Source organism: Pristiophorus japonicus, unplaced genomic scaffold (assembly GCF_044704955.1).
Source record: "Pristiophorus japonicus isolate sPriJap1 unplaced genomic scaffold, sPriJap1.hap1 HAP1_SCAFFOLD_1100, whole genome shotgun sequence".
Taxonomy (NCBI): Eukaryota; Metazoa; Chordata; class Chondrichthyes; family Pristiophoridae; genus Pristiophorus; species Pristiophorus japonicus.
In genome coordinates, this window is record NW_027250757.1 from 84849 (window position 1) to 109016 (window position 24168).

At 69.9% G+C, this 24168-nt stretch overlaps 1 protein-coding gene across 1 annotated transcript in view; it reads right to left on the minus strand.

Annotated features, from left to right (window-relative positions):
- Positions 1-23473, minus strand: part of LOC139241559 (nuclear valosin-containing protein-like) — a gene marked incomplete at both ends in the record, with an annotated part of 89193 nt that extends 65720 nt beyond the window's left edge. Inside the window, 2 exons of the mRNA XM_070870048.1 lie at positions 17405-17481; positions 23344-23473. Coding sequence (XP_070726149.1) covers positions 17405-17481; positions 23344-23473 — 207 coding nt within the window. The remainder of the gene's footprint in view (positions 1-17404; positions 17482-23343) is intronic.
- Positions 23474-24168: the final 695 nt, after the last annotated feature.

Sequence of the window (24168 nt, forward strand, 5' to 3'; positions counted from 1 at the left end):
CCCCGTACAGCCCCCTCACCCACTGCCCCCTGTACAGGCCCCTCACCCACTGCCCCCCTGTACAGGCCACTCACCCACTGCCCCCTGTACAGGCCCCTCACCCACTGCCCCTGTTCAGCACCCTCACCCACTGTACAGCCCCCTCACCCACTGCGCCCTGTACAGCCCCCTCACCCACTGCCCCCCTGTACAGCCCCCTCACCCACTGCCCCCCTGCACAGCCCACTCACCCACTGCCCCCCTGTACAGCCCCCTCACCCACTGCCCCCCTGTACAGCCCCCTCACCCACTGCCCCCTGTACAGCCCCCTCACCCACTGCCCCCTGTACAGCCCTCACCCACTGCCCCCCTGTACAGCCCCCTCACCCACTGCCCCCCTGTACAGCCCCCTCACCCACTGCCCCTCTGTACAGCCCCCTCACCCACTGCCCCCCTGTACAGCCCCCTCACCCACTGCCCCCCTGTACAGCCCCCTCACCCACTGCCCCCTCACCCACTGCCGCCGTGTGCAGCCCCCTCACCCACTGCCCCCTGTACAGCGCTTTCACCCACTGACCCCCTGCACAGCCCCCTCACAAACTGCCCCCTGTACAGCCCCCTCACCCACTGCTCCCTGTACAGTCCCCTCACCCATTGCCCCCCCTGCAGCCCCTTCACCCACTGCCCCCCCTACAGCCCCCTCACCCACTGCCCCCCCGACAGCCCCTCACCCACTCCTCACTGTACAGTCCCCTCACCCATTGTCCCCGCTACAGCCCCCTCACCCACTGCCCCCTGTACAGTCCCTTCACCCACTGCCCCCTGCACAGCCCCCTCGCTCACTGCCCCCTGCACAGCCCCCTCACCCACTGCCCCCTGGACAGCACCCACCCACTGCCCCCTGTACAGCCCCCTCGAACAGCACCCTCACCACTGCCCCCTGTACAGCCCCCTCACCCACTGCACCCTGTACAGCTCCCTCACCCACTGCCCCCTGTACAGCCCCCTCACCCACTGCCCCCGTACAGCCATCTCACGCACTGCCCCCCTGTATAGTCCGCTCACCCACTGCATCCTGTACAGCCCCCTCACCCACTGCCCCCTGTACAGCCCCCTCACCCACTGCCCCCTGTACAGGCCCCTCACCCACTGCCCCCTGTATAGGCCCCTCACCCACTGCCCCCTGTACAGGCCCCTCACCCACTGCCCCCTGTACAGCCCCCTCACCCACTGCCCCCTGTACAGCTCCCTCACCCACTGCCCCCTGTACAGTCCCCTCACCCACTGCCCCCCCTGTACAGCCCCCTCACCCACTGCCCCCCCTGTACAACACCCTCACCCACTGCCCCCTGTACAGCCCCCTCACCAACTGCCTCCCTGTACAGCCCTCACCTACTGCCTCCTGTACAGCCCCTCAGCCACTGCCCCCTGTATAGCCCCCTCACCCACTGCCCCCTGTACAGCCCCCTCACCAACTGGCCCCTGAACAGCCCCCTCACCCACTGCGCCCTGTACAGCCCTCACCCACTGCCCCCTGTACAGCCCCCTCACCCACTGCCCCCTGTACAGCCCCCTCACCCACTGCCCCCTGTACAGCCCCTTCCCCGACCGGCCCCCGTACAGCCCTCTCACCCACTGCCCCCTGTACAGCCCTCACCCACTGTCCCCTGTACAGGCCACTCACCCACTGCCCCCTGTACAGGCCACTCACCCACTGCCCCCTGTACAGGCCCCTCACCCACTGCCCCCCTGTACAGGCCACTCACCCACTGCCCCCTGTACAGGCCCCTCACCCACTGCCCCCCTGTACAGGCCACTCACCCACTGCCCCCTGTACAGGCCCCTCACCCACTGCCCCCTCGTACAGCCCCCTAACCCACTGCCCCCTGTACAGCCCCCTCACCCACTGCCCCCTGTACAGCCCCCTCACCCACTGCCCCCTGTACAGCCTACTCACCCACTGCCCCCCTGTACAGCCCCCTCACCCACTGCCCCCCTGTACAGCCCCCTCACCCACTGCGCCCTGTACAGCCCCCGCACCCACTGCGCCCTGTACAGGCCCCTCACCCACTGCCCCCTGTACAGGGCCCTCACCCACTGCCCCCTGTACAGCCCCCTCACCCACTGCCCCCTGTACAGCCCCCTCACCCACTGCCCCCCTGTTCAGGCCCCTCACCCACTGCCCCCCTGTTCAGGCCCCTCACCCACTGCCCCGCTGTACAGCCCCCCCACCCACTGCCCCCTGTATAGCCCCCTCACCCAGTGCACCCTGTACAGCCCCCTCACCCACTGCCCCCTCACCCACTGCCTCCCTGTACAGCCCCCTCACCCACTGCCCCCTGTATAGCCCCCTCACCCAGTGCCCCCTGTACAGCCCCCCCACCCACTGCCCCCGTGTACAACCCCCTCACCCACTGCCCCCCTGTACAGCCCCCTCACCCACTGCCCCCTCACCCACTGACCCCCTGTACAGCCCCCTCACCCACTGACCCCGTGTACAGCCCCCTCACCCACTGCCCCCTGTACAGGCCACTCACCCACTGCCCCCTGTACAGGCCCCTCACCCACTGCCCCCTGTACAGGCCCCTCACCCACTGCCCCCCTGTACAGGCCACTCACCCACTGACCCCTGTACAGCCCCCTCACCCACTGCCCCCTGTACAGGCCCCTCACCCACTGCCCCCTGTTCAGGCCACCCACCCACTGCCCCCTGTATAGGCCCCTCACCCACTGCCCCCTGTACAGACCCCTCACCCACTGCCCCCCTGTACAGGCCACTCACCCACTGCCCCCTGTACAGGCCCCTCACCCAGTGCCCCCTGTACAGACCACTCACCCACTGCCCCCTGTATAGGCCCCTCACGCACTGCCCCCTGTACAGGCCCCTCACCCACTGCCCCCCGTACAGCCCCCTCACCCACTGCCCCCTGTACAGGCCCCTCACCCACTGCCCCCCTGTACAGGCCACTCACCCACTGCCCCCTGTACAGGCCCCTCACCCACTGCCCCTGTTCAGCACCCTCACCCACTGTACAGCCCCCTCACCCACTGCGCCCTGTACAGCCCCCTCACCCACTGCCCCCCTGTACAGCCCCCTCACCCACTGCCCCCCTGCACAGCCCACTCACCCACTGCCCCCCTGTACAGCCCCCTCACCCACTGCCCCCCTGTACAGCCCCCTCACCCACTGCCCCCTGTACAGCCCCCTCACCCACTGCCCCCTGTACAGCCCTCACCCACTGCCCCCCTGTACAGCCCCCTCACCCACTGCCCCCCTGTACAGCCCCCTCACCCACTGCCCCCCTGTACAGCCCCCTCACCCACTGCCCCCCTGTACAGCCCCCTCACCCACTGCCCCCCTGTACAGCCCCCTCACCCACTGCCGCCGTGTGCAGCCCCCTCACCCACTGCCCCCTGTACAGCGCTTTCACCCACTGACCCCCTGCACAGCCCCCTCACAAACTGCCCCCTGTACAGTACCCTCACCCACTGCCCCCTGTACAGCCCCCTTACCCACTGCCCCCTGTACAGCCCTCACAAACTGCCCCCTGTACAGCCCCCTCACCCACTGCTCCCTGTACAGTCCCCTCACCCATTGCCCCCCCTGCAGCCCCTTCACCCACTGCCCCCCCTACAGCCCCCTCACCCACTGCCCCCCCGACAGCCCCTCACCCACTCCTCACTGTACAGTCCCCTCACCCATTGTCCCCGCTACAGCCCCCTCACCCACTGCCCCCTGTACAGTCCCTTCACCCACTGCCCCCTGCACAGCCCCCTCGCTCACTGCCCCCTGCACAGCCCCCTCACCCACTGCCCCCTGGACAGCACCCACCCACTGCCCCCTGTACAGCCCCCTCGAACAGCACCCTCACCACTGCCCCCTGTACAGCCCCCTCACCCACTGCACCCTGTACAGCTCCCTCACCCACTGCCCCCTGTACAGCCCCCTCACCCACTGCCCCCGTACAGCCATCTCACGCACTGCCCCCCTGTATAGTCCGCTCACCCACTGCATCCTGTACAGCCCCCTCACCCACTGCCCCCTGTACAGCCCCCTCACCCACTGCCCCCTGTACAGGCCCCTCACCCACTGCCCCCTGTATAGGCCCCTCACCCACTGCCCCCTGTACAGGCCCCTCACCCACTGCCCCCTGTACAGCCCCCTCACCCACTGCCCCCTGTACAGCTCCCTCACCCACTGCCCCCTGTACAGTCCCCTCACCCACTGCCCCCCCCTGTACAGCCCCCTCACCCACTGCCCCCCCTGTACAACACCCTCACCCACGGCCCCCTGTACAGCCCCCTCACCAACTGCCTCCCTGTACAGCCCTCACCTACTGCCTCCTGTACAGCCCCTCAGCCACTGCCCCCTGTATAGCCCCCTCACCCACTGCCCCCTGTACAGCCCCCTCACCAACTGGCCCCTGAACAGCCCCCTCACCCACTGCGCCCTGTACAGCCCTCACCCACTGCCCCCTGTACAGCTCCCTCACCCACTGCCCCCTGTACAGCCCCCTCACCCACTGCCCCCTGTACAGCCCCTTCCCCGACCGGCCCCCGTACAGCCCTCTCACCCACTGCCCCCTGTACAGCCCTCACCCACTGTCCCCTGTACAGGCCACTCACCCACTGCCCCCTGTACAGGCCACTCACCCACTGCCCCCTGTACAGGCCCCTCACCCACTGCCCCCCTGTACAGGCCACTCACCCACTGCCCCCTGTACAGGCCCCTCACCCACTGCCCCCCTGTACAGGCCACTCACCCACTGCCCCCTGTACAGGCCCCTCACCCACTGCCCCCCTGTACAGCCCCCTCACCCACTGCCCCCTATACAGGCCCCTCACCCACTGCCCCTGTTCATCACCCTCACCCACTGCGCCCTGTACAGCCCCCTCACCCACTGCCCCCCTGTACAGCCCCCTCACCCACTGCCCCCCTGTACAGCCCACTCACCCACTGCCCCCTGTACAGCCCCCTCACCCACTGCCCCCTGTACAGCCCGCTCACCCACTGCCCCCTGTACAGCCCTCACAAACTGCCCCCTGTACAGCCCCCTCACCCACTGCTCCCTGCACAGTCCCCTCACCCATTGCCCGCCTGAAGCCCCTTCACCCACTGCCCCCCTACAGCCCCCTCACCCACAGCCCCACCTACAGCCCTTCACCCACTGCTCCCTGTACAGTCCCCTCACCCACTGTCCCCTCTACAGCCCCCTCACCCACTGCCCCCTGTACAGTCCCCTGCACAGCCCCCTCACTCACTGCCCCCCTGTACAGCCCCCTCACCCACTGCCCCCCTGTACAGCCCCCTCACCCACTGCCCCCTGGACAGCCATCACCCACTGCCCCCTGTACAGCCCCCTCGAACAGCACCCTCACCACTGCCCCCTGTACAGCCCCCTCACCCACTGCCCTGTATAGCCCCCTCACCCACTGCCCCCTGTACAGCTCCCTCACCCACTGCCCCCTGTACAGTCCCCACACCCACTGCCCCCCCTGTACAGCCCCCTCACCCACTGCCCCCTGTACAACACCCTCACCCACTGCCCCCTGTACAGCCCCCTCACCAACTGCCTCCCTGTACAGACCTCTCACCAACTGCCCCCCCCCGTACAGCCCCCTCACCCACTGCCCCCTGTACAGCCCCCTCACCAACTGGCCCCTGAACAGCCCCCTCACCCACTGCCCCCTGTACAGCCCCCTCACCAACTGGCCCCTGAACAGCCCCCTCACCCACTGCCCCCTGTACAGCCCCCTCACCCACTGTACAGCCCCCTCACCCACTGCCCCCTGTACAGCCCCCTCCCCCACCGGCCCCCGTACAGCCCCCTCACCCACTGTCCCCTGTACAGGCCACTCACCCACTGCCCCCTGTACAGGCCACTCACCCACTGCCCCCTGTACAGGCCCCTCACCCACTGCCCCCCTGTACAGGCCACTCACCCACTGCCCCCTGTACAGGCCCCTCACCCACTGCCCCCCTGTACAGCCCCCTCACCCACTGCCCCCTATACAGGCCCCTCACCCACTGCCCCTGTTCATCACCCTCACCCACTGCGCCCTGTACAGCCCCCTCACCCACTGCCCCCCTGTACAGCCCCCTCACCCACTGCCCCCCTGTACAGCCCACTCACCCACTGCCCCCTGTACAGCCCCCTCACCCACTGCCCCCTGTACAGCCCGCTCACCCACTGCCCCCTGTACAGCCCTCACAAACTGCCCCCTGTACAGCCCCCTCACCCACTGCTCCCTGCACAGTCCCCTCACCCATTGCCCCCCTGAAGCCCCTTCACCCACTGCCCCCCTACAGCCCCCTCACCCACAGCCCCACCTACAGCCCTTCACCCACTGCCCCCTGTACAGCCCGCTCACCCACTGCCCCCTGTACAGCCCTCACAAACTGCTCCCTGTACAGTCCCCTCACCCACTGTCCCCTCTACAGCCCCCTCACCCACTGCCCCCTGTACAGTCCCCTGCACAGCCCCCTCACTCACTGCCCCCCTGTACAGCCCCCTCACCCACTGCCCCCCTGTACAGCCCCCTCACCCACTGCCCCCTGGACAGCCATCACCCACTGCCCCCTGTACAGCCCCCTCGAACAGCACCCTCACCACTGCCCCCTGTACAGCCCCCTCACCCACTGCCCTGTATAGCCCCCTCACCCACTGCCCCCTGTACAGCTCCCTCACCCACTGCCCCCTGTACAGTCCCCACACCCACTGCCCCCCCTGTACAGCCCCCTCACCCACTGCCCCCTGTACAACACCCTCACCCACTGCCCCCTGTACAGCCCCCTCACCAACTGCCTCCCTGTACAGACCTCTCACCAACTGCCCCCCCCGTACAGCCCCCTCACCCACTGCCCCCTGTACAGCCCCCTCACCAACTGGCCCCTGAACAGCCCCCTCACCCACTGCCCCCTGTACAGCCCCCTCACCAACTGGCCCCTGAACAGCCCCCTCACCCACTGCCCCCTGTACAGCCCCCTCACCCACTGTACAGCCCCCTCACCCACTGCCCCCTGTACAGCCCCCTCCCCCACCGGCCCCCGTACAGCCACCTCACCCACTGCCCCCTGTACAGCCCTCACCCACTGTCCCCCTGTACAGCCCCCTCACCCACTGCCCCCTGTACAGCCCCCTCACCCACTGCCCCCTGTACAGCCCTCACCCACTGTCCCCCTGTACAGCCCCCTCACCCACTGCCCCCTGTACAGCCCCCTCACCCACTGCCCCCTGTACAGCCACCTCACCCACTGCCCCCCTGTACAGCCCTCACCCACTGCCCCCTGTACAGTCCCCTCACCCACTGCCCCCTGTACAGCCCCCTCACCCACTGCCCCCTGTACAGCCCCCTCACCCACTGCCCCCTGTACAGCCCCCTCACCCACAGCCCCACCTACAGCCCTTCACCCACTGCTCCCTGTACAGTCCCCTCACCCACTGTCCCCTCTACAGCCCCCTCACCCACTGCCCCCTGTACAGTCCCCTGCACAGCCCCCTCACTCACTGCCCCCCTGTACAGCCCCCTCACCCACTGCCCCCCTGTACAGCCCCCTCACCCACTGCCCCCTGGACAGCCATCACCCACTGCCCCCTGTACAGCCCCCTCGAACAGCACCCTCACCACTGCCCCCTGTACAGCCCCCTCACCCACTGCCCTGTATAGCCCCCTCACCCACTGCCCCCTGTACAGCTCCCTCACCCACTGCCCCCTGTACAGTCCCCACACCCACTGCCCCCCCTGTACAGCCCCCTCACCCACTGCCCCCTGTACAACACCCTCACCCACTGCCCCCTGTACAGCCCCCTCACCAACTGCCTCCCTGTACAGACCTCTCACCAACTGCCCCCCCCCGTACAGCCCCCTCACCCACTGCCCCCTGTACAGCCCCCTCACCCACTGCCCCCCTGTACAGCCCCCTCACCCACTGCCCCCTGTACAGCCCCCTCACCCACTGCCCCCTGTACAGCCCCCTCACCCACTGCCCCCTGTACAGGCCACTCACCCACTGCCCCCTGTACAGGCCCCTCACCCACTGCCCCCTGTACAGGCCACTCACCCACTGCCCCCTGTACAGGCCCCTCACCCACTGCCCCCCTGTACAGCCCCCTCACCCACTGCCCCCTGTACAGGCCCCTCACCCACTGCCCCCCTGTACAGCCCCCTCACCCACTGCCCCCTGTACAGGCCCCTCACCCACTGCCCCCCTGTACAGGCCACTCACCCACTGCCCCCTGTACAGGCCCCTCACCCACTGCCCCCTGTACAGCCCCCTCACCCACTGCCCCCTGTACAGCCCCCTCACCCACTGCCCCCCCGTACAGCCCCCTAACCCACTGCCCCCTGTACAGCCCCCTCACCCACTGCCCCCTGTACAGCCCCCTCACCCACTGCCCCCTGTACAGCCTACTCACCCACTGCCCCTCTGTACAGCCCCCTCACCCACTGCCCCCCTGTACAGCCCCCTCACCCACTGCCCCCCTGTACAGCCCCCTCACCCACTGCGCCCTGTACAGCCCCCGCACCCACTGCGCCCTGTACAGGCCCCTCACCCACTGCCCCCTGTACAGGGCCCTCACCCACTGCCCCCTGTACAGGGCCCTCACCCACTGCCCCCTGTACAGGGCCCTCACCCACTGCCCCCTGTACAGCCCCCTCACCCACTGCCCCCTGTACAGCCCCCTCACCCACTGCCCCCTGTACAGCCCCCTCACCCACTGCCCCCCTGTTCAGGCCCCTCACCCACTGCCCCCCTGTTCAGGCCCCTCACCCACTGCCCCGCTGTACAGCCCCCCCACCCACTGCCCCCTGTATAGCCCCCTCACCCAGTGCACCCTGTACAGCCCCCTCACCCACTGCCCCCTCACCCACTGCCTCCCTGTACAGCCCCCTCACCCACTGCCCCCTGTATAGCCCCCTCACCCAGTGCCCCCTGTACAGCCCCCCCACCCACTGCCCCCGTGTACAACCCCCTCACCCACTGCCCCCTCACCCACTGCCCCCCTGTACAGCCCCCTCACCCACTGACCCCCTGTACAGCCCCCTCACCCACTGACCCCGTGTACAGCCCCCTCACCCACTGCCCCCTGTACAGGCCACTCACCCACTGCCCCCTGTACAGGCCACTCACCCACTGCCCCCTGTACAGGCCCCTCACCCACTGCCCCCCTGTACAGGCCACTCACCCACTGACCCCTGTACAGCCCCCTCACCCACTGCCCCCTGTACAGGCCCCTCACCCACTGCCCCCTGTTCAGGCCACCCACCCACTGCCCCCTGTATAGGCCCCTCACCCACTGCCCCCTGTACAGGCCCCTCACCCAGTGCCCCCTGTACAGGCCACTCACCCACTGCCCCCTGTATAGGCCCCTCACCCACTGCCCCCTGTACAGGCCCCTCACCCACTGCCCCCCATACAGCCCCCTCACCCACTGCCCCCTGTACAGGCCCCTCACCCACTGCCCCCCTGTACAGGCCCCTCACCCACTGCCCCCCTGTAGAGCCCCCTCACCCACTGCTCCCTGTACAGTCCCCTCACCCACCGTCCCCGCTACAGCCCCCTCACCCACTGCCCCCTGTACAGTCCCTTCACCCACTGCCCCATGCACAGCCCCCTCGCTCACTGCCCCCCTGTACAGCCCCCTCATCCACTGCCCTCTGTACAGCCCCCTCTCCCACTGCCCCCTGTACAGCCCCCTCACCCACTGCCCCCCTGTTCAGGCCCCTCACCCACTGCCCCGCTGTACAGCCCCCCCACCCACTGCCCCCTGTATAGCCCCCTCACCCAGTGCACCCTGTACAGCCCCCTCACCCACTGCCCCCTCACCCACTGTCCCCCTGTACAGCCCTCACAAACTGCCCCCTGTAACAGCCCCCGCACCCACTGCTCCCTGTACAGCCCCCTCACCCACTGCCCCCTGTACAGTCCCCTCACCCACTGCCCCCACTACAGCCCCCTCACCCACTGCCCCCCCTACAGCCCCCTCACCCACTGCTCCCTGTACAGTCCCCTCAACCACTGACCCCCCTACAGACCCCTCACCCACTGTCCCCTGTACAGTCCCCTCACCCACTGCCCCCTGTACAGCCCCCTCACGCACTGCCCCCCTGTACAGCCCTCACCCACTGCCCCCTGTGCAGTCCCCTCACCCACTGCCCCCTGTACAGCCCCCTTTGCCATTGCTCCCTGTACAGCCCCCTCACTCACTGCCCCTGTGCAGCCCCCTCACCCACTGCCCCCTGTACAGCCCCCTCACCCACTGCCCTCCTGTACAGCCCCCTCACCCACTGCCCCCTGTACAGCCCCCTCACCCACTGCCCCCTGTACAGCCCCCTCGAACAGCCCCCTCACCCACCGCCCCCTGTACTGTCCCCTCACCCACTGCCCCCTGTACAGCCCCCTCACCCACTGTCCCCCTGTACAGCCCCCTCACCCACTGCCCCCTTTATAGCCCCCTCACCCAGTGCCCCTCTGTACAGCCCCCTCACCCACTGCCCCCTGTACAGCCCCCTCACCCACTGCCCCCTGTACAGCCCCCTCACCCACTGCCCCCCTGTACAGCCCCCTCACCCACTGCCCCCTGTACAGCCCCCTCACCCACTGCCCCCTGTACAGCCCCCTCACCCACTGCCCCCTGTATAGTCCCCTCACCCATTGCCCCCTTGTACAGCCCCCTCAACCACTGCCCCCTGTACAGCCCCCTCACCCACTGCCCCCCTGTACAGCCCCCTCACCCACTGCCACCCTGTACAGCCCCCTCACCCACTGCCCCCCTGTACAGCCCCCTCACCCACTGCCCCCTGGACAGCCCTCACCCACTGCCCCCTGGACAGCCCCCTCGAACAGCACTCTCACCCACTGCCCCCTGTACAGACCGCTCACCCACTGCCCCCTGGACAGCCCCCTCACCCACTGCCCCTCTGTACAGCCCCCCTGTACAGACCGCTCACCCACTGCACAGCCCCCTCACCCACTGCCCCCCTGTACAGCCCCCTCACCCACTGCCCCCTGTACAGCCCCCTCACCCACTGCCCCCTGTACAGCCCCCTCACCCAGTGCCCCCTGTACAGACCGCTCACCCACTGCACAGCCCCCTCACCCACTGCCCCCCTGTACAGCCCCCTCACCCACTGCCCCCTGTACAGCCCCCTCACCCACTGCCCCCTGTACAGCCCCCTCACCCACTGCCCCCTGTACAGGCCACTCACCCACTGCCCCCTGTACAGGCCCCTCACCCACTGCCCCCTGTACAGGCCACTCACCCACTGCCCCCTGTACAGGCCCCTCACCCACTGCCCCCCTGTACAGCCCCCTCACCCACTGCCCCCTGTACAGGCCCCTCACCCACTGCCCCCCTGTACAGCCCCCTCACCCACTGCCCCCTGTACAGGCCCCTCACCCACTGCCCCCCTGTACAGGCCACTCACCCACTGCCCCCTGTACAGGCCCCTCACCCACTGCCCCCTGTACAGCCCCCTCACCCACTGCCCCCTGTACAGCCCCCTCACCCACTGCCCCCCCGTACAGCCCCCTAACCCACTGCCCCCTGTACAGCCCCCTCACCCACTGCCCCCTGTACAGCCCCCTCACCCACTGCCCCCTGTACAGCCTACTCACCCACTGCCCCTCTGTACAGCCCCCTCACCCACTGCCCCCCTGTACAGCCCCCTCACCCACTGCCCCCCTGTACAGCCCCCTCACCCACTGCGCCCTGTACAGCCCCCGCACCCACTGCGCCCTGTACAGGCCCCTCACCCACTGCCCCCTGTACAGGGCCCTCACCCACTGCCCCCTGTACAGGGCCCTCACCCACTGCCCCCTGTACAGGGCCCTCACCCACTGCCCCCTGTACAGCCCCCTCACCCACTGCCCCCTGTACAGCCCCCTCACCCACTGCCCCCTGTACAGCCCCCTCACCCACTGCCCCCCTGTTCAGGCCCCTCACCCACTGCCCCCCTGTTCAGGCCCCTCACCCACTGCCCCGCTGTACAGCCCCCCCACCCACTGCCCCCTGTATAGCCCCCTCACCCAGTGCACCCTGTACAGCCCCCTCACCCACTGCCCCCTCACCCACTGCCTCCCTGTACAGCCCCCTCACCCACTGCCCCCTGTATAGCCCCCTCACCCAGTGCCCCCTGTACAGCCCCCCCACCCACTGCCCCCGTGTACAACCCCCTCACCCACTGCCCCCTCACCCACTGCCCCCCTGTACAGCCCCCTCACCCACTGACCCCCTGTACAGCCCCCTCACCCACTGACCCCGTGTACAGCCCCCTCACCCACTGCCCCCTGTACAGGCCACTCACCCACTGCCCCCTGTACAGGCCACTCACCCACTGCCCCCTGTACAGGCCCCTCACCCACTGCCCCCCTGTACAGGCCACTCACCCACTGACCCCTGTACAGCCCCCTCACCCACTGCCCCCTGTACAGGCCCCTCACCCACTGCCCCCTGTTCAGGCCACCCACCCACTGCCCCCTGTATAGGCCCCTCACCCACTGCCCCCTGTACAGGCCCCTCACCCAGTGCCCCCTGTACAGGCCACTCACCCACTGCCCCCTGTATAGGCCCCTCACCCACTGCCCCCTGTACAGGCCCCTCACCCACTGCCCCCCATACAGCCCCCTCACCCACTGCCCCCTGTACAGGCCCCTCACCCACTGCCCCCCTGTACAGGCCCCTCACCCACTGCCCCCCTGTAGAGCCCCCTCACCCACTGCTCCCTGTACAGTCCCCTCACCCACCGTCCCCGCTACAGCCCCCTCACCCACTGCCCCCTGTACAGTCCCTTCACCCACTGCCCCATGCACAGCCCCCTCGCTCACTGCCCCCCTGTACAGCCCCCTCATCCACTGCCCTCTGTACAGCCCCCTCTCCCACTGCCCCCTGTACAGCCCCCTCACCCACTGCCCCCCTGTTCAGGCCCCTCACCCACTGCCCCGCTGTACAGCCCCCCCACCCACTGCCCCCTGTATAGCCCCCTCACCCAGTGCACCCTGTACAGCCCCCTCACCCACTGCCCCCTCACCCACTGTCCCCCTGTACAGCCCTCACAAACTGCCCCCTGTAACAGCCCCCGCACCCACTGCTCCCTGTACAGCCCCCTCACCCACTGCCCCCTGTACAGTCCCCTCACCCACTGCCCCCACTACAGCCCCCTCACCCACTGCCCCCCCTACAGCCCCCTCACCCACTGCTCCCTGTACAGTCCCCTCAACCACTGACCCCCCTACAGACCCCTCACCCACTGTCCCCTGTACAGTCCCCTCACCCACTGCCCCCTGTACAGCCCCCTCACGCACTGCCCCCCTGTACAGCCCTCACCCACTGCCCCCTGTGCAGTCCCCTCACCCACTGCCCCCTGTACAGCCCCCTTTGCCATTGCTCCCTGTACAGCCCCCTCACTCACTGCCCCTGTGCAGCCCCCTCACCCACTGCCCCCTGTACAGCCCCCTCACCCACTGCCCTCCTGTACAGCCCCCTCACCCACTGCCCCCTGTACAGCCCCCTCACCCACTGCCCCCTGTACAGCCCCCTCGAACAGCCCCCTCACCCACCGCCCCCTGTACTGTCCCCTCACCCACTGCCCCCTGTACAGCCCCCTCACCCACTGTCCCCCTGTACAGCCCCCTCACCCACTGCCCCCTTTATAGCCCCCTCACCCAGTGCCCCTCTGTACAGCCCCCTCACCCACTGCCCCCTGTACAGCCCCCTCACCCACTGCCCCCTGTACAGCCCCCTCACCCACTGCCCCCCTGTACAGCCCCCTCACCCACTGCCCCCTGTACAGCCCCCTCACCCACTGCCCCCTGTACAGCCCCCTCACCCACTGCCCCCTGTATAGTCCCCTCACCCATTGCCCCCTTGTACAGCCCCCTCAACCACTGCCCCCTGTACAGCCCCCTCACCCACTGCCCCCCTGTACAGCCCCCTCACCCACTGCCACCCTGTACAGCCCCCTCACCCACTGCCCCCCTGTACAGCCCCCTCACCCACTGCCCCCTGGACAGCCCTCACCCACTGCCCCCTGGACAGCCCCCTCGAACAGCACTCTCACCCACTGCCCCCTGTACAGACCGCTCACCCACTGCCCCCTGGACAGCCCCCTCACCCACTGCCCCTCTGTACAGCCCCCCTGTACAGACCGCTCACCCACTGCACAGCCCCCTCACCCACTGCCCCCCTGTACAGCCCCCTCACCCACTGCCCCCTGTACAGCCCACTCACCCACTGTCCCCTGTACAGCCCCCTCACCCACTGCCCCCCTGTACAGCCCCCTCACCCACTGCCCCCTTTACAGCCCCCTCACCCACTGCCCCCCTGTACAGCCCCCTCACCCACTGCCCCCCTGTACAGCCCCCTCACCCACTGCCACCCTGTACAGCCCCCTCACCCACTGCCCCCCTGTACAGCCCCCTCACCCACTGCCCCCTGGACAGCCCTCACCCACTGCCCCCTGGACAGCCCCCTCACCCACTGCCTCCCTGTACAGCCCTCGCACCCACCGCCCCCTGTACAGCCCCCTCGAACAGCACCATCACCCACCGCCCCCTGTACTGTCCCCTCACCCACTGCCCCCTGTACAGCCCCCTCACCCACTGCCCCCCTGTACAGCCCCCTCACCCACTGCCCCCTGTATAGCCCCCTCACCCAGTGCCCCTCTGTACAGCCCCCTCACCCACTGCCCCCTGTACAGCCCCCTCACCCACTGCCCCCCCTACAGCCCCCTCACCCACTGCCCCCTGTACTGCCCTCACAAACTGCCCCCTGTACAGTCCCCTCACCCGCTGCCCACTGTACCGCCCCCTCACCCACTCCCATCTGTTCAGCCCCCTCACCCACTGCCCCTGTACAGCCCCCCTGTACAGACCGCTCACCCACTGCCCACTGTACAGCCCCCTCACCCACTGCCCCTCTGTACAGCCCCCTCACCCACTGCCCCCCTGTACAGCCCCCTCACCCACTGCCCCCTGTACAGCCCCCCTGTACAGACCGCTCACCCACTGCACAGCCCCCTCACCCACTGCCCCTCTGTACAGCCCCCTCACCCACTGCCCCCTGTACAGCCCACTCACCCACTGTCCCCTGTACAGCCCCCTCACCCACTGCCCCCCTGTACATCCCTCACCCACTGCCCCCTTTACAGCCCCCTCACCCACTGCCCCCCTGTACAGCCCCCTCACCCACTGCCCCCTGTACAGCCCCCTCACCCACTGCCCCCTGTACAGTCCCCTCACCCACTGCCCCCTGTACAGTCCCCTCACCCACTGCCCACTGTACAGCCCTCACCCACTGCCCCCTGTACAGCCCCCTCGAACAGCACCCTCACCCACTGCCCCTGTACAGCCCCCTCACCCACTGCCCCCTGTACAGCCCCCTCACCCCCTACCCCCTGTACAGCCCCCTCAGCCACTGACCCCCTGTACAGCCCCCTCACCCACTGCCCCCCTGTACAGCCCCCTCACCCACTGCCCCCTGTACAGTGCCCTCACCCACTGCCCCCTGTACAGCCCCCTCATTCACTGCCCCCTGTACAGTCCCCTCACCCACTACCCCCTGTACAGCCCCCTCACCCACTGCCCCCCTGTACAGCCCCCTCACCCACTGCCCCCCTGTACAGTCCCCTCACCCATTGCCCCCTGTACAGCCCCCTCCCGCACTCCCCCCCTGTACAGCCCCCACACCCACTGCCCCCTGTACAACCCCCTCACCCACTGCCCCCTGTACAGTCCCCTCACCCACTGCCCCCTGTACAGTCCCCTCACCCACTGTCCCCTGTGCAGTCCCCTCACCCAATGCCCCCCATACAGCCCCCTCACCCACTGCCCCCTGTACAGCCCCCTCACCCCCTACCCCCTGTACAGCCCCCTCAGCCACTGACCCCCTGTACAGCCCCCTCACCCACTGCCCCCCTGTACAGCCCCCTCACCCACTGCCCCCTGTACAGTCCCCTCACCCACTGCCCCCTGTACAGCCCCCTCATTCACTGCCCCCTGTACAGTCCCCTCACCCACTACCCCCTGTACAGCCCCCTCACCCACTGCCCCCCTGTACAGCCCCCTCACCCACTGCCTCCCTGTACAGTCCCCTCACCCACTGCCCCCCTGTACAGTCCCCTTACCCATTGCCCCCTGTACAGCCCCCTCCCGCACTCCCCCCCTGTACAGCCCCCTCACCCACTGCCCCCTGTACAGCCCACACCCACTGCCCCCTGTACAACCCCCTCACCCACTGCCCCCTGTACAGTCCCCTCACCCACTGCCCCCTGTACAGTCCCCTCACCCACTGTCCCCTGTGCAGTCCCCTCACCCAATGCCCCCCATACAGCCCCCTCACCCACTGCCCCCTGTACAGCCGTCACCCACTGCCCCCTGTACAGCCCCCTTACCCACTGCCCCCTGTACAGCCCCCTCACCCACTGCCCCCTGCACAGCCCCCTCACCCACTGCCCCCTGTACAGCCCCCTCACCCACTGCCCCCCTGTACAGCCCCCTCACCCACTGCCCCCTGTACAGCCCCCTCACCCACTGCCCCCCTGTACAGCCCTCACCCACTGCCCCCTGTACAGCCCCCTCACCCACTGCCCCCTGTACAGCCCCCTCACCCACTGCACCCCCTGTACAGCCCCCTCACCCACTGCCCCCTGTACAGCCCCCTCACCCACTGCCCCCTGTACAGCCCCCTCACCCACTGCTCCCTGTACAGACCCCTCACCCACTGCCCCCTGTACAGCTCCCTCACCCACTGCCCCCTGTACAGCCCCCTCACCCACTGCCCCCCCTGTACAGCCCCCTCACCTACTGCCCACTGTACAGCCCCCTCACCCACTGCCCCCTGTACAGCCCCCTCACCCACTGCCCCCCCTATACAGCCCCCTCACCTGCTGCCCACTGTACAGCCCCCTCACCCACTGCCCCCTGTACAGCCCCCTCACCCACTGCCCCCTGTACAGGCCCCTCACCCACTGTACAGCCCACTCACCCACTGCCCCCTGTACAGCCCCCTCACCCACTGCCCCCTGTACAGCCCCCTCACCCACTGCCCCCTGTACAGCCCCCTCACCCACTGCCCCCTGAACAGCCCCCTCACCCACTGCCCCCCAGTACAGTTTTCCCTGAGCAGTGCAAAGGGAGCAAGTATTAACTTTGATGAAAGTTAATTGAAGGGCAGAGCTTCGCGATGCCGTGTCAGCCAATCTCAGACCGAGTGACAGAGATACATCAGCAAACGTCCCTGCTCCCGACACCCATCCCGGTCGCTATGGGGCTCGGTCTACTCGCCAACACACGCAGTCTCCAATCACACATCAGGAATGGCCCCTTGGACACTGTCCCACAGGATCAGCATTACCATCCGTCTAACTCAGCTCAAGGCAGTGTCTGCAGAACATCTACACACCCACCATGGCGCGCCTGCCTTACCTTCAGGGTTTCCTCATTGCCACCAACATCCTCAAATTTCACCATCGAATGTTGCAGCTCAAAGCCTTTCCTCCCAGCTAAAAACAAGACAGACAGGAGTCAGTGCAAGGGACAGAGAGCAGAGGGACAGAGAGCGGGGCGGACAGAGGGAGGGGGAAGGGGAGGGGGGAAGGGGGACGGGAGGGGGCGGGGGGACATGGAGGGGGCGGGAGTGGAGGGAGGGGGGACATGGAGGGGCGGGGGGTAGGGGGACATGGAGGGGGCGGGAGTGGAGGGAGGGGGGACATGGAGGGGGCGGGGGGAGGGATGGGGGGACATGGAGGGGCGGGGGGGAGGGATGGGGGGGACATGGAGGGGGCGGGGGGGAGGGAGCGGGGGACATGGAGGGGGCGGGGGGGGGAGGGATGGGGGGGACATGGAGGGGGCGGGGGGGAGGGATGGGGGGACATGGAGGGGGCGGGGGGGAGGGATGGGGGGACATGGGAGGGGGCGGGGGGGAGGGAGCGGGGACATGGAGGGGGCGGGGGGGGATGGATGGGGGACATGGAGGGGGCGGGGGGGGGAGGGATGGGGGGACATGGGAGGGGGCGGGGGGGGAGGGATGGGGGACATGGAGGGGCGAGGGGGAGGGAGCGGGGGACATGGAGGGGGCGGGGGGGAAGGGATGGGGGGACATGGAGGGGGCGGGGGGGGGAGGGATGGGGGACTGGAGGGGGCGGGGGGGGAGGGATGGGGGGACATGGAGGGGGCGGGGGAGGAGGGATGGGGGGACATGGAGGGGGCAGGGGGGGAAGGATGGGGGGGACCTGGAGGGGGCGCGGGGTAGGGGGGGGGGACATGGAGGGGCGGGAATGGGGCAGGGGTGGAAGGGAGGGGGGACATGAGGGGGCGGGGGGAGGGTGAGTGGGGCCTGGAAGGGTCGGGAGGGGGGGGACAGGTACGGGGTATCTCTCTATGTGGGGGGACATGGAGGGGCGGGGGGGTAGGGGGGACATGGAGGGGGCGGGGGGGGAGGGGGGACATGGAGGGGGCGGGGGGGGAGGGGGGACATGGAGGGGGCGGGGGGGGAGGGGGGACATGGAGGGGGCGGGGGGGGAGGGATGGGGGGACATGGAGGGGCGGGGGGGTAGGGGGGCATGGAGGGTAGGGGGGGGAGGGATGGGGGGACATGGAGGGGGCGGGGGGGTAGGGATGGGGGGACATGGAGGGGGTAGGGGGGTAGGGGGGGGAGGGATGGGGGGACATGGAGGGGGCGGGGGGGAGGGAGCAGGGGACATGTAGGGGGTGGGGGGGGTAGGGATGGGGGGACATGGAGGGGCGGGGGGGAGGGATGGGGGGACATGGAGGGGGTGGGGGGGTAGGGATGGGGGGACATGGAGGGGCGGGGGGGAGGGATGGGGTGACATGGAGGGGGCGGGGGGGTAGGGATGGGGGGACATGGAGGGGCGGGGGGGGAAGGATGGGGGGACATGGAGGGGCGGGGGGGTAGGGGGGACATGGAGGGGGTAGGGGGTGTAGGGATGGGGGGACATGGAGGGGGCGGGGGGGAGGGATGGGGGGACATGGAGGGGGCGGGGGGGGAAGGATGGTGGGACATGGAGGGGGCGGGGGGGAGGGGGGACATGGAGGGGGCGGGGGGGAGGGAGCATGGGACATGGAGGGGGTAGGGGGGGTAGGGATGGGGGGACATGGAGGGGGCGGGGGGGGAAGGATGGGGGGACATGGAGGGGGCGGGGGGGTAGGGGGGACATGGAGGGGGTAGGGGGTGTAGGGATGGGGGGACATGGAGGGGGCGGGGGGGAGGGATGGGGGGACATGGAGGGGGCGGGGGGGGAGGGATGGGGGGACATGGAGGGGGCGGGGGGGTAGGGGGGCATGGAGGGTAGGGGGGGAGGGATGGGGGGACATGGAGGGGGCGGGGGGGTAGGTGGGAGGAGGGATGGGGGGACATGGAGGGGGTGGGGGGGGTAGGGATGGGGGGACATGGAGGGGGCGGAGGGGAGGGAGCGGGGGACATGTAGGGGGTGGGGGGGGTAGGGATGGGGGGACATGGAGGGGCGGGGGGGAGGGATGGGGGGACATGGAGGGGGTAGGGGGGTAGGGATGGGGGGACATGGAGGGGGCGGGGGGGAGGGAGCGGGGGACATGTAGGGGGTGGGGGGGGTAGGGATGGGGGGACATGGAGGGGCGGGGGGGAGGGATGGGGGGACATGGAGGGGGGGACATGGAGGGGCGGGGGGGAGGGATGGGGCGACATGGAGGGGGTGGGGGGGGTAGGGATGGGGGGACATGGAGGGGCGGGGGGGAGGGATGGGGGGACATGGAGGGGGCGGGGGGGTAGGGGGGGGGGTTTGGGGGGACATGGAGGGGCGGGGGGGAGGGATGGGGGACATGGAGGGGGTAGGGGGGGTAGGGATGGGGGGACATGGAGGGGGCGGGGGGGAGGGATGGGGGGACATGGAGGGGGTGGGGGGGGGTAGGGATGGGGGGACATGGAGGGGCGGGGGGGAGGGATGGGGGGACATGGAGGGGGCGGGGGCTAGGGATGGGGGGACATGGAGGGGGCGGGGGGGAGGGAGCGGGGGACATGGAGGGGGTGGGGGGTAGGGATGGGGGGACATGGAGGGGGTGGGGGGGGGTAGGGATGGGGGGACATGGAGGGGTGGGGGGGAGGGATGGGGGGACATGGAGGGGGCGGGGGGGGTAGGGATGGGGGGACATGGAGGGGGTGGGGGGGAGGGATGGGGGGACATGGAGGGGGTGGGGGGGTAGGGATGGGGGGACATGGAGGGGGCGGGGGGGGAGGGAGCGGGGGACATGGAGGGGCGGGGGGGAGGGATGGGGGGACATGTAGGGGTGGGGGGGGTAGGGATGGGGGGACATGGAGGGGGGTGAGGGGACGGGGGGGAGGAGGGGGGGACATGGAGGGGGTGGGGGGCAGGGAGCGGGGGACATGGAGGGGGTGGGGGGGAGGGATGGGGGGACATGGAGGGGGTGGGGGGGTAGGGATGGGGGGACATGGAGGGGGCGGGGGGGAGGGAGTGGGGGACATGGAGGGGGCGGGGGGGAGGGATGGGGGGACATGGAGGGGGGTGAGGGGACGGGGGGGAGGAGGGGGAGACATGGAGGGGGTGGGGGGCAGGGAGCGGGGGACATGGAGGGGGTGGGGGGGGTAGGGATGGGGGGACATGGAGGGGGTAGGTGGGGTAGGGATGGGGGGACATGGAGGGGGTAGGGGGGGTAGGGATGGGGGGACATGGAGGGGGTAGGGGGGGTAGGGATGGGGGGACATGGAGGGGGCGGGGGGGAGGGAGCGGGGGACATGGAGGGGGTGGGGGGGGTAGGGATGGGGGGACATGGAGGGGCGGGGGGGAGGGATGGGGGGACATGGAGGGGGTGGGGGGGGTAGGGATGGGGGGACATGGAGGGGCGGGGGGGAGGGATGGGGGGACATGGAGGGGCGGGGGGGAGGGATGGGGGGACATGGAGGGGCGGGGGGGGGTAGGGGGGGGGAGGGATGGGGGGACATGGAGGGGGCGGGGGGGTAGGTGGGACATGGATGGTGGGGGGGGAGGGATGGGGGGACATGGAGGGGGCGGGGGGGGTAGGGATGGGGGGACATGGAGGGGGTGGGGGGGAGGGATGGGGGGACATGGAGGGGGGGGGGAGGTAGGGATGGGGTGACATGGAGGGGGTGGGGGGGAGGGATGGGGGGACATGGAGGGGGTGGGGGGGTAGGGATGGGGGGACATGGAGGGGGCGGGGGGGGAGGGAGCGGGGGACATGGAGGGGGCGGGGGGGGAGGGATGGGGGGACATGGAGGGGGCGGGGGGGAGGGAGCGGGGGGACATGGAGGGGGTGGGGGGGGTAGGGATGGGGGGACATGGAGGGGGTGGGGGGGAGGGATGGGGGGACATGGAGGGGGTGGGGGGTAGGGATGGGGGGACATGGAGGGGGTGGGGGGGAGGGATGGGGGGACATGGAGGGGGTGGGGGGTAGGGATGGGGGGACATGGAGGGGGTGGGGGGGGTAGGGATGGGGGGACATGGAGGGGGTAGGAGGGTAGGGGGGGGTAGGGATGGGGGGACATGGAGGGGGTAGGGGGGGTAGGGATGGGGGGACATGGAGGGGGCGGGGGAGGGAGCGGGGGGACATGGAGGGGGTGGGGGGGGTAGGGATGGGGGGACATGGAGGGGCGGGGGGGAGGGATGGGGGGACATGGAGGGGGCGGGGGGTAGGGGGGGAGGGATGGGGGGACATTGAGGGGGCGGGGGGTAGGGGGGACATGGATGGTAGGGGGGGGAGGGATGGGGGGACATGGAGGGGGCGGGGGGGAGGGAGCGGGGGACATGGAGGGTGCGGGGGGGTAGGGATGGGGGGACATGGAGGGGGCGGGGGGAGGGAGCGGGGGACATGGAGGGGGTGGGGGGGAGGGATGGGGGGACATGGAGGGGGCGGGGGGGAGGGAGCGGGGGACATGGAGGGGGTGGGGGGGAGGGATGGGGGGACATGGAGGGGGCGGGGGGGAGGGAGCGGGGGACATGGAGGGGGCGGGGGGGAGGGAGTGGGGTACATGGAGGGGCCGGGGGAAGGGATGGGGGGACATGGAGGGGGGTGAGGGGACGGGGGGGGAGGAGGGGGGGACATGGAGGGGGTGGGGGGGAGGGATGGGGGGACATGGAGGGGGTGGGGGGGAGGGATGCGGGGACATGGAGGGGGTGGGGGGGAGGGATGGGGGGACATGGAAGGGCGTGGGGGGGAGGGATGGGGGGACATGGAGGGGGCGGGGGAGAGGGAGCGGGGGACATGGAGGGGGCGGGGGGGAGGGAGCGGGGGACATGGAGGGGGCGTGGGGGGAGGGGCGGGGGGGGAGGGATGGGGGGACATGGAGGGGGTGAGATGACGGGGGGGGGGAGGAGGGGGGACATGGAGGGGGCGGGGGGGGTAGGGGGAACATGGAGGGGGCGGGGGGGGTAGGGGGGACATGGAGGGGGCGAGATGACGGGGGGGGGAGGAGGGGGGACATGGAGGGGGCGGGGGGGGGTAGGGGGAACATGGAGGGGGCGGGGGGGGTAGGGGGGACATGGAGGGAGCGGGGGGGTAGGGGGGACATGGAGGGGCGGGGGGGAGGGATGGGGGGACATGGAGGGGCGGGAGGGGGAGGAGGGGGGGACATGGAGGGGGCGGGGAGGGTAGGGGGGACATGGAGGGGCGGGGGGGAGGGATGGGGGGGACATGGAGGGGCGGGAGGGGAGGAGGGGGGGACATGGAGGGGGCGGGGGGGGGTAGGGGGGACATGGAGGGGCGGGGGGGAGGGATGGGGGGACATGGAGGGGCGGGGGGGAGGGATGGGGGGACATGGAGGGGGCGGGGGGGAGGGATGGGGGGACATGGAGGGGGCGGGGGGGAGGGATGGGGGGACATGGAGGGGCGGGGGGGAGGGATGGGGGGACATGGAGGGGGCGGGGGGGAGGGATGGGGGGACATGGAGGGGCGGGAGGGGGAGGAGGGGGGGACATGGAGGGGGCGGGGAGGGTAGGGGGACATGGAGGGGGCGGGGAGGGTAGGGGGGACATGGAGGGGCGGGGGGGTAGGGGGGACATGGAGGGGCGGGGGGGAGGGATGGGGGGACATGGAGGGGCGGGGGGGAGGGATGGGGGGACATGGAGGGGACGGGGGGGAGGAGGGGGGATATGGAGGGGGCGAGATGACGGGGGGGGGAGGAGGGGGGGACATGGAGGGGCGGGGTGGGGAGGAGGGGGGGACATGGAGGGGGTGAGGGTGAAAGGAAGGGGTCAGTATTGATGCCACAGTGTGTCAAGCCCATGTCAGGCACCGACAGCCCTGCGTGTGGTGAGCTTGCCTGGGCCTGCAGTGTGCTGGTTCTCACACAGTTCGAGGTGCCCCCTACACTGCACTAAGGGTGAGAGTCTGCTCACCTTTCCTGCTCAGTATCGATGACTCGATCTGGTCATCCACATCGCCCGTCTCCTCAGCTCCTTGCCTCTTGCCTTTATTCGCTCTCCTTCTCTTCCTCCCATGGCGATCCGTGCGACACTCTTCCAGTCTCTGCAACACAACACAAGACCAGCTGTGTCCAGGGCCGGTTCCTCAACCCACCCTCAACCTGAACCCACCAACAGCAGCGGGGGGGGGGGGGGGGGGAAGGGATTGCGCGGGAGAATGGGAGAGGGGGGGAAGGTTTGGAGTTGGGGGTGGGGGGGAAGGAAGAGAACCTGTACCACGGCCAGATATGACAGTCTCTGGGGTTGTGGCTGGGGGAGTAGTGGGTGGGGAGAGTTGGAAGAGGGTGGGGGGAGAAAGGAGTTGTGTGGGGGGGGGCGGGGAAAGAGTTGTGGGGGGAGGGGGGGGAGTTGTGGGGGGGGGGGAGAGAGTTGTGGGGGGGGGAGAGTTGTGGGGGGGGGAGAGAGTTGTGGGGGGGGGGAGAGTTGTGGGGGGGGGAGAGTTGTGGGGGTGAGAGTTGTGGGGGTGAGAGTTGTGGGGGGGGAGAGTTGTGGGGGGGGAGAGTTGTGGGGGGGGGAAGAGTTGTGGGGGGGGAGAGTTGTGGGGGGGGGAGAGTTGTGGGGGGGAGAGTTGTGGGGGGGGGAGAGTTGTGGGGGGGGGAGAGTTGTGGGGGGGGGAGAGTTGTGGGGGTGAGAGTTGTGGGGGGGGAGAGTTGTGGGGGGGGGAGAGTTGTGGGGGTGAGAGTTGTGGGGGGGGAGAGTTGTGGGGGGGGAGAGTTGTGGGGGGGGAAGAGTTGTGGG